This window comes from Hevea brasiliensis, chromosome 1 (assembly GCF_030052815.1).
Source record: "Hevea brasiliensis isolate MT/VB/25A 57/8 chromosome 1, ASM3005281v1, whole genome shotgun sequence".
NCBI lineage: Eukaryota > Viridiplantae > Streptophyta > Magnoliopsida > Malpighiales > Euphorbiaceae > Hevea > Hevea brasiliensis.
This window is the reverse complement of record NC_079493.1, coordinates 111,587,173-111,598,113: the sequence shown is the minus strand read 5'-3', so window position 1 is coordinate 111,598,113 and position 10,941 is coordinate 111,587,173. Positions and strand designations below refer to the sequence as shown.

General features: G+C 33.8%; 2 protein-coding genes across 2 annotated transcripts; both read right to left on the bottom strand.

Moving 5' to 3' along the window:
- LOC110653537 (omega-hydroxypalmitate O-feruloyl transferase) lies at positions 1 to 1,958 on the bottom strand. The gene is made up of 3 exons (XM_021809220.2): positions 1,708 to 1,958; positions 1,119 to 1,586; positions 1 to 1,042 (listed from the first exon to the last, which is right to left on the bottom strand). Exons 1-3 carry the CDS (start codon positions 1,708 to 1,710, stop codon positions 182 to 184), a joined length of 1,332 nt encoding a protein of 443 aa, XP_021664912.2. The 5' UTR covers positions 1,711 to 1,958; the 3' UTR covers positions 1 to 181.
- Positions 1,959 to 2,624: 666 nt separating this feature from the next.
- On the bottom strand, positions 2,625 to 10,640 carry LOC110653538 (actin-related protein 2). The gene is made up of 15 exons (XM_021809221.2): positions 10,455 to 10,640; positions 9,211 to 9,321; positions 8,925 to 9,059; positions 8,737 to 8,808; positions 8,540 to 8,618; positions 8,253 to 8,302; positions 7,686 to 7,789; positions 7,526 to 7,594; positions 7,377 to 7,440; positions 6,319 to 6,387; positions 5,070 to 5,153; positions 4,218 to 4,276; positions 3,654 to 3,720; positions 2,958 to 3,041; positions 2,625 to 2,830 (listed from the first exon to the last, which is right to left on the bottom strand). The coding sequence occupies exons 1-15, from the start codon at positions 10,494 to 10,496 to the stop codon at positions 2,756 to 2,758; spliced, it is 1,164 nt and encodes a 387-aa protein (XP_021664913.2). The 5' UTR covers positions 10,497 to 10,640; the 3' UTR covers positions 2,625 to 2,755.
- Positions 10,641 to 10,941: the final 301 nt, after the last annotated feature.

Here is a 10,941-nt window from a genome sequence, read left to right as displayed (position 1 = left end):
TAAAGAAGAAAGCAATAAATATAAATTTTAATTTTCAATAAACATAACCTCACAAATGTGGTAGATAAATAAAATAAAATATAAAAAGACACCATTGGGCAAGACCAAGCCACAAGGGAAATTTAAAAGCAAAAAACATAATTAAAGATAAAAAATTTTAAAAAAAAATCTTGTAAAATTTTCATATCTGCATCAATTCTTGGAAGATCTTCATGGCAGAAGCTGGCAATCCCAGAAGCACATTTATGCTTTTTCTCTGTGTACCATGTGATAAGAACAAGATCACTTCTTTCTCTGGCAATGCCACTGGCCCCGACAGAATTGGCTCTCCCCATCCAAAATCTGTAGTGTGAAAAGATAGTCTAGACCAAGTAGTTATCAACAGAGTAGAAGCCAGGGAAGGCTTTGCTCTTGTCACTTCAAAATAATCTATAGCAGACCTCATGTAAGAGTCTGTAACCATTTTTATTGCATCCTGAACTAGCCCAACTGCATGTGACAGTGGCTTCTCTAGAAGTTCACCTGCTTGGCTTACAGAATTTGTCAACACTATTCCATTTCCAAAGTACCCTTTTGGTAATGGTGGGTTGAATTTTGGCCTTCCATCAACAGCAAATAGAAGCTTTGTTTGTTGATCAGGCAGCAACTTGAGTGCCTTGGTTCTAGCTCTCCACACAAATGCTGAGAGACCTTCAAAAGTAGTGCACTTGTCAAGAACCCCATCTTCCAAGGCTCTCATTTTGATCCTTTCGAGCATTTCAGGATCGAAACAGAAGGAGCTGTAGAGCATTTCATCGTCTTTATAAAGGCTATTGGTGTTAGATTTGTCTTCTATCTCAGCAAATTCTTGATGAAGATGCTCTATCTTTGGTGGGTTCCTGGCTTTGAGAATGTTTCTGTCGGTAAATGGAGGGACAGAAAGTGGCAAGCCTCTAGCTGTTTCGCCCCATGAGTTCACAAATTCCATAGCACCAATTCCATCAAACATACAATGATTCATGCACAATCCAAGAACAAATCCACCACATTTGAACTTGGTCACCTACAAGAAGAAAAGAAGCTGATTCTTTTAAGTTGAAAAAAAAGAGGAAAAAAAATATTTGGAGAAGTTGAAAAACCTGAGCCACCAGAGGAGGCATCTGCAAAATGTTCTTTGCATCAGGAATGTCATAAACCAGCTTCCCAAGAGTGTCTGGATCAGGCTTTGTAATGTCTCCAATATCTTTCATTGCACAATTTGCCTCAGCCTCAACGAAAACAGCACCCTCTCCGGTGCAATTTATAATAAGCTTTCCCTCGGAGCTTATTGTTAGCCTCCCTGCAAGAGGGTAGTAGTGAACAAGAACCTTTCTCAAGGCATTCTTGATAATTTCTGCAGCATTTTCATTCCCTTCTTCATCTGACTTGAAGCAGTAGACTGTACGTACAATCACTGCAATGTTCTGATCAAGATTAGAGAGAAAATAGAGACCTTTTTCTGTCTTCTTTTCTGGAACAACCAGACTAGGATTCCCTTGTTTCACAATTAGTTGAAACACATTGCCATTGGAGTTCTCCATTGCAGCAACCTTTTCAAGTTCCACAACCTGAGATCAACAAAACCAAGAAAATAGCATATGAATTGAATTAATACCAAAATAACAATAAAGCAGCCTGTATAGAATTGAGTGTAAATGCAAAATTTATTGATTGAAAAAGACCACAAACCATGTGAACAAGCAAAGGAAATTTCTAAAGGAAGTTAACTGAACAAACGACCAGAACCCAGGACAGAGAATTCCAGAATTCCAGTAACTGAAAAATGATGATTGTATTTGAACTGAAATCTGTCACAGGTTTTGAATTTCCAGTGGTATGATCAGTAACCAATGGTGTTATATATGGAAAGAGAGAACACTGTGAGAGGACAGGTGTCAGTCCTTGATTGGGGAATTGGTGTCTGCTAGAGGTATTGTAGCAACTACTGTTGAATTTTAGAGAGAGAAACATGTTCCAAATATTATTGTTTTCTTGATAGTTGTTTTTGGTCATGTGGGTGAGAGTAGGCCACTGATCATGGGACCAACCAGTATCAGAATGGTCTGTGTGACTTTGCTTGGTGGGGTTGGCACCCCAAATTTGCATGCTTGATTCTCTTCATATTATATTCTTTTGCCTTGTGATTTTTCATAGCTGAAAGTTGTTAGCTTTATTTTTAACACCATTGTTGACCTTAAAAGGTAGAGGGTTGAACTGCTAATGAAGTCTATTAGTATTTAATAATAAGATTCAATTGTCCTAATAGTGGAAATACAAAATATAATTAATTCTTGTTTATTCAATTCGAGGCTAAAATATGATGTAGAAGGCATTTTTGTTTACCAAATTGGTTGAAAGGTTGAAATCAACACTCTTGTGTTTCTTTAATGAAAACATCATCAGCATGTGTGCACTGGTCTGCTATCAATTTTATTTATTTATTTTTGGTACATATTTAATTTTTTTTATTGTTATTCAAAATTATTTGTATTTTGAAAAACATCTTAATAAACCAATCAAATATTACTTTTTGTGATTTGTTCAAACAATTTTGAAAAATCTTTATTGTTTCAAACTAGAATAGGAGAAATCTAAAGAATCTCAACTACTCAACAGGAAAAATAGATTTCAGGCATGGTATACCCCTGCCCTTTTTACTAGTCCAAACACCCTTGATATATGTTCGCATGTCTTTTTGAAGAATATTGATACATTATAGATTTACAAAACTCAATTCTTAACCGCACTTGTTCAGACAAGCAATTCCTTCTTCGAGATAATCATCTCTGCTAATCCAGAACTCTGGAGCATCCTGCATAGTTTCCCATTATAAATAGATGTGAGCTCATGAATTAATGGTTTGAATGTGACCGTTGGAAGAAATCTAATCTGTCGTCACAAAATGTTGAGACAGAGCTGGCAGAGACGAATGCATTTACCTTCATAATTCCAGCAAGAACTGCACCTCCTAGGTAGACCATATGCTTTCTCCGTGGTGGATCTTCTATCCGCAATCGCAGCTTCTGTTCACCAGAAAGAGATCATGAGACAGCAATTTAAAGATAGGCCAAATTCACAGCTGGACAATTATAGCTATGTTTCCTACATTTGCAACCTTGTTTATGTGCAGTTCAATGTAAGTTATTCTGAAAAGTGATTATTACTTATGGAAGATCTGGTACACCTCTAAAGTTCTGAAATTTCAAGGCTAGAGAACTTGTATATATTTATAAAGATTGAAACCACATATGTGGAATTCACTAAATTTTTTACGCCAAATTTTAGTTAAAAAAATATTATCTACCTAGATTACACATATGCTACTTCGTGACAAAGTTGATGTTAACTACAGCGACCTAGCTTTTGTATCCTTTCAAATGTGTAGATTTTAGTTGAAGTTTCCAAACAGACATGCAGCATAGTTTTTCCACAAATTATAAGCTAATGAATTCTAAGGAACCCCTCTTTTGGAGATTGCCCCACATATGATGTCAATTTAACAGTTTACTTTGATATCAAACTAGGTACAATAGAACACAAGTAAAACAAAATAAATAATTTAATAAAACATTGAGCATGATAATTAATTAATTATTTCTCTTTCTAAGTTGAAGTATATGAGACTTGAATCTTACCTTTAACCCATCTTTATTTCCCTTCAGAACAACTTCAAGATAGCGATCCAGTATTTCTTTCTCCAGGCTGAACTAATACAAAAATTATTTAGTGTTTTCTAGAATATGGCCTTAAATGCACGGCCATACAAAAGATGCAACCAAAGAAATGAAATGATAGAAGCTGTTCATTCACATTTCAGAAAGGTCATGAAGTACCGCCCAACCAGGTTTCCATAAATTGAACATTGCGTCTCATAAAAGTAACATAGAGCAACCAGAAGAATGTGAGTTAGATGCAGGCAATCGACTAAACAATGATCAATTTCTCAAAAATTTTTGCTGCATTCTTTCTCCATTTAATCATCTGTAGAATTGTTAAGAATGTTGGACAGGGGCATGGAGCAAACGACCCCATAAATGTCCAGTCATAAGTGCATTAATTTATGATGTGTATACAAAATTGAATTTAATAAATTCAATGTAAATCTAAATATCCCATGTAAAAGAGGAATCCATCATAACAAAGTACCTTATCTACAAAGAAAGGAAACCCATAAGACAAACAGGAATTAGAAATATTACCGACTAGGTAAACCAGGATACATGGTGCTCCCTCCACTTAATACTATGTGCTGGTACAGCTGCAAAACATAAAGCAAATTGGCGTCGAGAATTGCATAGCATAGAGTATACTCGCGCAACATAAATAAAAAGGATGGCAAAACTGTGACCCAACAGTTATCTGTGACTCACTCCAGAGTTCAGATCATGGTCCTAACCACTTCACTTGTGGATATATCAAATTGAACCCAAGAGCATCTAGAACGTAGTTACCAGATGCTGAAACATAAATAAGAGATGGCATGGTAAATGGAGATGGAGTGTGTGTGTGTTCAGGAAAAATGAAAATGAAAAAAAAAAACAAAATTACAGTCATTACTTGACACAAGTGAAAACACATCATGAACAAATATGCCACAAGACATTGATCCATCCAACAGCCCCAACCTTTTCAATTATTAGTTGCACCATCAACAATTTGACAGAGCACAAGAAGAAAGGAACAAACTTTTAGTAGAAATTGAAATAAGACAACAAGGAGGGCATACTTCTGATGTAAAAAAAAAAATAGCCTACTGAAATATGCATACCTTGCATCAAAATCAAACTAATAAAAGTAACATTTTCTACAACAGAAAAGAATTTCTGCATCCTCACCAAAAAACCAAAATAAATAAATAAAATAAAAATAAATAACAATGAACTTTAGCTCAATGGTACTGGAGTTGTCTTCAAGACAGTGAGGCCTTGAGTTCAAACCCCAATTGGAAGCCAAACGTACCAAAAAAAAAAAACCCAAAAAAAAAGGATGCAAAAACTTTAAATTCAAGAATATGCACATGAAGTAAAGCGTTAACAAAACAGTCCTATTACCATCATTCGGTTGTCAATATCCATTTCCTGGATGCAGCGAAAAACCATATCAGCCATTCCATCACCTTCAACATCTATAAGTTCCTGCAGAAAAGGCATACCTCACAATTTTCAGAATCTCCAACCTACCATACATTGTTCTAATTGCATGGCCTCATAGATCTCTCACAGGCTTAAGTTCAAATTGTTAAATTGAATGTTATACATTTTATAAAATGATCCTTAAATAATAGTTTCATACAATCAAGAACTTGAATAATAAAAATTAAAACAACTTGTGCCTTCTAGTCAGTTAAGCTAGGGAATGCCATTAACATCATTCCTGATGTCACATGGTTTTCTGATGAGCTGATACAGATTTTGCAAGCTTATGGATTTGTAATTTGTTTGCCTTCAGTAAATTCTTCTTTGCATTTATCTTTCATATCTAATTTATTGGTTAGTGATGGAGTTTGACAATAGAATTTCTCTTAAAAAAACTTAAGGCCTGTTTGGTGCTGTTGAGAAAATCACTTTTTTAAATATACTAGTTAGAGAGTGTTAAAAAATAATTAAAAATTAAATTTGATCAATTTTAGTCATAAGAACACTAAAATAACAAAACAGTTTTTTTCAAACTGCTTTTCTCAACAGCATCTAAAATGATGCTTTTATTCAGAAAAGCAGTTTCAGACTCTGAAACTCAATGCCAAACAAGGCCTTAGTAACTAATGACATACAGTATTAGTTTTTATGCTATGCTTATTTGCCAGTTGCCACATGTGCCTGTCCATAATTTTAAAGGACCCTAATTGGGTTATTTTTTTCCCTAAAGAGTTCCTCATTACGAAAGCCCATATGCCACGTCAACATGTTCTCTAACATTAATGCACATTTGGACAGAATGGTTCCACCTTAAGTCCCTAACTTTAACTCAACACAAGAACTTATATGACTATAATGTATAATTGTCGCCATCATATTTAAACTTCCTGAACTGCAAATCATCAGGTACTCAGTGTAAGCCCAAATGTTTGCGCCTTTAACAAAATAAATAGACCAAAGATTCGGTTTATCCACACTAATTAAAGGAAGTATCAAGAATATGTTTAGTAACATGAAGATAATAAAAATAAACAACAAAATAATATACAGATGGACACCGTAACAACTAGAAAACCAACATTATGGATATCTGCATCAAACCATTTGCACAGAAAAATTTACATAAAGACTGGAAAATTACAATAAATCAGAGATATTGGCTTACTGGTGTAAAAAGAGCCTCAGGTGCCTGGAACCGCTCAGTGCCTACTTTTATCACCCTTCCATCTGGAAGCTGATAAAATAAAACTTATTAGTATATTATTATTTGATTGAGTATATAACTGTTTCGAAAACAAGCAAGCTTTTTGATGCCAAACCAAAACCCTGAAGCACCATACACTGCAAGCTTGTACCACATTTACAAAATAAATGAACTTGAAACATGCAAGAGAAGTTGGTCTTGGCTCTAGGGTCATATTCAGGATACCAGTTTCAACTTGCCCAAGCAATAGATGCACACAATGTAAATGAATGATATATTCAATTAAAAAACAAAAATTAAGGACAAAACAAGATGCGATTACAATGACACAAGTAGGGACAATATAAAGATAAATGATCTATTAAGTACAGACACACCCCAACAAAAAATGCAGTATCGGTTGCTTGCCTGACACATACATATGCCCAACATGCATCTACAGCAAATTAATAAAAATGAAAAATGTCTGATATCTATGTCCAACCCACCTTTTATTGGTGTCAAACACATATTAGACACTTTTTTTTGGTAATAAATATGTTTTGTTTTGCTGCATATTAATAAAATAAGAAAATTTAACAGCATATTAAACAACAAAACTTAGATATCAAAAGTTGAATCTTAAACCCTAAAAAACCTTAAAAATAACTCAATTAGAGAAAAGTAGATTATTCATTAATTGTGTTTATTAATTTTGCTATCATTAGCCTGCAAATAGATATTTGCAAATTATCAAAAAATGAGATATTTTACATGTTAAGTTAATCAAATGCATATTCTTATATAATTTTCTTATAATGTGTCCCTAACTTATTGTGTTTTTATTTTTTCCAGAAATCTTTGCATCCCATGTCCATGCCCATGCATCATGGGAAATGAATAATGAATAGTTATTCCTTAAACCCTACTCTTGTTTCTTCAATATTCATTAAGGCCATGCCTACAAATATATCAAATTTGATAACTGATCAGAAGCAAAAACTAGATTTAAAAAAAATGTACTAAGAGAATTAACTTACAGTGTAATTCTTAACAAGGATTGTGGTCTCAAGTCCCAATTGATACTCCCTTTTGTAATCATAACTAGAGGAAAATGGATTTAGATTCCAATCTTGCATCAACAAATTTCAAAATATAATATATAGCAATACATTGTTTGTTTGTTCACCTTATATAGCATAGTTTTTCTTTGATTTCCCTTACAGTCTCAAAATCAGCAGTCCTATTCATTGCATACCTACAGTAAAGAGTGTTGCTCAGGTCAAACGAGGTAGAACTAATGAACAAAATTAATGACAATATTTATCATACTAAAATTTGATCCTCACCCTCTCCGTGAAAGTAAATCAACAAGATAGGAAGTAATGTGCCGACCAGCTACATTCATTCGCTTAGTCAGATGAGGAAATGAGTAGCCATCAACAACAGGGACCTGGGGAGAAACAGGTTAAGTAGTTTTGCCTTAGGATTATTTTAAGTGATATACCCAGCAAAATATAGACAAACAGTATACCACAAGTTTTATCTCTAGATTCATTGTATAAGCAGTAGTTGAACACCAAGGAAAAATCCGGCATCCTAAACAGTGAAATAATTGCACCAACTTGTATGAGGGAAAACAAGGCATTTTGGTGGTTTACTATGGAAACATCACAAACAGTAAAGAGAGCAGTAAGCTTAACTCCTTATAATTGTCTTAGACCAATTTAAAAAGAAAAATGAACTTGCTCTGGATACTATATAAATATGATTGAAATTTTCTGTTTTCATGCATCATTAAAGGAGCTAATCAGCCCTAAGAAACAAAATGGAAACATGTGGGGGAGTCTGGGACAGTTGAAATAGAAAGCATTACTCATGAAAAATAGTGTAAGAATGATACTAGATTAGTTTACCACATGAGTGACACCATCCCCGGAGTCGATGACCAATCCCGTCAGTAAACCTGTAAGAAATAAAAGTAATGCTTAAGCACACGTGCAACTAGAAGGACAAATAAACAAGCAATGTTGTAGTTGAGCAATAGCAGCAGAAGCAACCACAATTTAACCATTTTCAAAGGCAAAAAATTAGCATCAGTGATTTCCAAGATTCAAAAGGCAGTTCTCCAACTCTCAATCACACTACTAAATATGATATGCCAATCAATAAAATATAAACCTTCAATCATCTCCACAAGCACCTTGGGCATACAACGTTAAAACAGCCTGGATTTGAATGAAGACACCGGCAAAGTTGTATTTCTCAAACATGGTCTCAACCTATATTATCAAGAAAAAATCAAACATATATAACGAGTATATGAACTATGAAGTAACTGAGAATAACACTAATGGTACTGGAAAACATAACCTAACAGTAAAAAATTGGATAGCAAACCATTTTTTCACGATTCTTTGAGGGATTAAGAGGTGGGTCTGTGAGTAAAATCTTACATTCTGTTGGGTCTATCTGTTGAAACAGAATGAAGAACAAAGTGATTTTATGATATGATAGAAAATGGAAAAAAAAAAAAAAACCCATAAAACTATAGGTCTCCAGGGAAAATATAAGCGCCAGAATTTTACTTTAAGTTCATTGAAAAATGCATGGTCCCACACATGACCCATGTCATCCCAGTTCTGAATTATTCCATTGTTAACAGGATAAGATATATCCAGTTGATGCCTCAAGTCAGCGCAAGCTTCTCCAACTACAATATCCTAATTGAGTAAGTCAAAAGTAACAGCACATCAGAACTAAGTTATAAACATAAAATGCTAATTTGTATGCTTTGAGATTGGGGATGCACATGAACAAAACACAAAGAAGGTTAATACATGATGCAGTGAAAGTCCAATGAAATGTCTTCACCTTCAACTGTTCTTCCATGAGAGATTCTTCATACCGTAGCATAGGCCTCCCCACCACACAAGGGAATACAGAGGTGGGAAAATTCTCTCCAGCAAATCCACACTTGACATACTGCATTGAATAAATAAATAAATAAAACAAAAAAAAAAGTTACAGAAAGTGAAGGAATAAGTAAATAGCAAAAGCAATTGATAAGTATGTGATGTGCCACTGCATAAAGTAATAAACATGTTTCTCGTTTGTTTGAAACTGAACCTCTTGTCTCAATCCAAAGTTCAGCACAAAGTCACTTCATCAAACAGTAGGACTTGTTTGGTTCATGGAAAGGAATAGGGTACAAATGGAATAGCTATACAGAAAACTATACTTCACTTATATTTTGAATATATCTCATATTAAATTAAAAAAATATTCATTATATATAATAATTATTTCACATGTTATAAATTTAATTTAACAAGAAAACCTAAAATTATAAAAATATTAATCCATGGAATTGTATTCCACATCTAAAATTTGAACCAAATTTAGGAATGGCTATTCTATTCCCATCCTATTCCATGCCATTATGCAGACCAACAAAGGCAATGGTCACACATGCTGTTTTCTGCCTCTTAATTTCCAATTTACGATTCAAATTGGCAAGATCTTATAATCCACGTACATTTAAATCGCACTAAAATATCAAAATAAGGGATTTAAGTGCTTGAACTTCAAATCAAATATTGATCCTTCTCTAAATTCCACTAGTACTTTTGAGTCACACCTTAACATTTTTTTTTTTTAATTTGATGAACATCTGTAATTCCATTCATTCCAAAAACTGAAAAAAAAAAGGCCATTAGATTTTTATAAATCCTAACACCATAGAATATCAGAGTATTCCTAATTGAAGAACACATATTTGCAGAAAACTCTTACAAAAGAAATAAAATAGAACTGCTTAAAACAGATGAAGAAGAGCAAACGAACCAACTAGATGCTACCCTAAGCTAAAAACTAAATAGCAAGATTTATCTGCACTGCATAAAAACAAGGTAATCGCACCCTCTTTCCATAATTAGACAAGCATTTGATGAAATCGCAAGAATAATTTCTCAGAAATAGAGAATTATAGTGTTTGTATCAGATCCAACACAAAGGAACAATAGAAATACAAACAAATTCAAGATTGACATTGCAGCTACCAGTGGGATCAAGATCGAAAGAAATGGAGAAAGCAAAGCATGAAATGAGGAGGTTACCCCAGTGCCATTGTCACAGACGACGACGTTTCTGTTGTCCATGGCAGATGCTATTATGCAGTTGAGGCGTAGTGATTGATCGTCGACCACTACACTTTTCTTCAGCTTCGGAGGTAGTTCAAATTGAACTGCCGTATGTTTCACTGCTGTCGGATGACGGGTCTCATCAGCGATCTATTTTAATGGGAAAATGATATCTACGACGCCGTTCCAGCATTCTCTTTTTGTACCTGTTATAAGTGGGATTTTCTTAAACAGAGAATTTATTTTTATTTTGAAATTATTTTTTATTTAGAGTACATAAAATTTTTTTTAATTTATAATATTATAAATAGTTTATTTTTAATATTTATTATTGAACATAAAAAAAAAATTATAAAAAAGAAAAATTGTGACAATCATTGCTACATATCAATCACCAATGATGTCAGAAGACGATGAATGATAATCAATAATGGTCAATAGATGCCCTAGATTTCAAGCTAAA

What these genes read in the sequence shown, in the direction of transcription:
- LOC110653537 (XM_021809220.2), bottom strand. An exon ending in TGCCTCCTCTGGTGGCTCAG is followed by an intron (nt 1,043 to 1,118) that starts GTTTTTCAACTT and finishes TTCTTCTTGTAG; the next exon opens with GTGACCAAGTTCAAATGTGG.
- LOC110653538 (XM_021809221.2), bottom strand. Translation starts at nt 10,496, where the DNA reads ATGGACAACAGAAACGTCGTCGTCTGTGACAATGGCACTGGG. An exon ending in TCTGTGACAATGGCACTGGG is followed by an intron (nt 9,322 to 10,454) that starts GTAACCTCCTCA and finishes TATTCAATGCAG; the next exon opens with TATGTCAAGTGTGGATTTGC. An exon ending in TATCCTGGTTTACCTAGTCG is followed by an intron (nt 3,721 to 4,217) that starts GTAATATTTCTA and finishes GTATTAGTTCAG; the next exon opens with CCTGGAGAAAGAAATACTGG.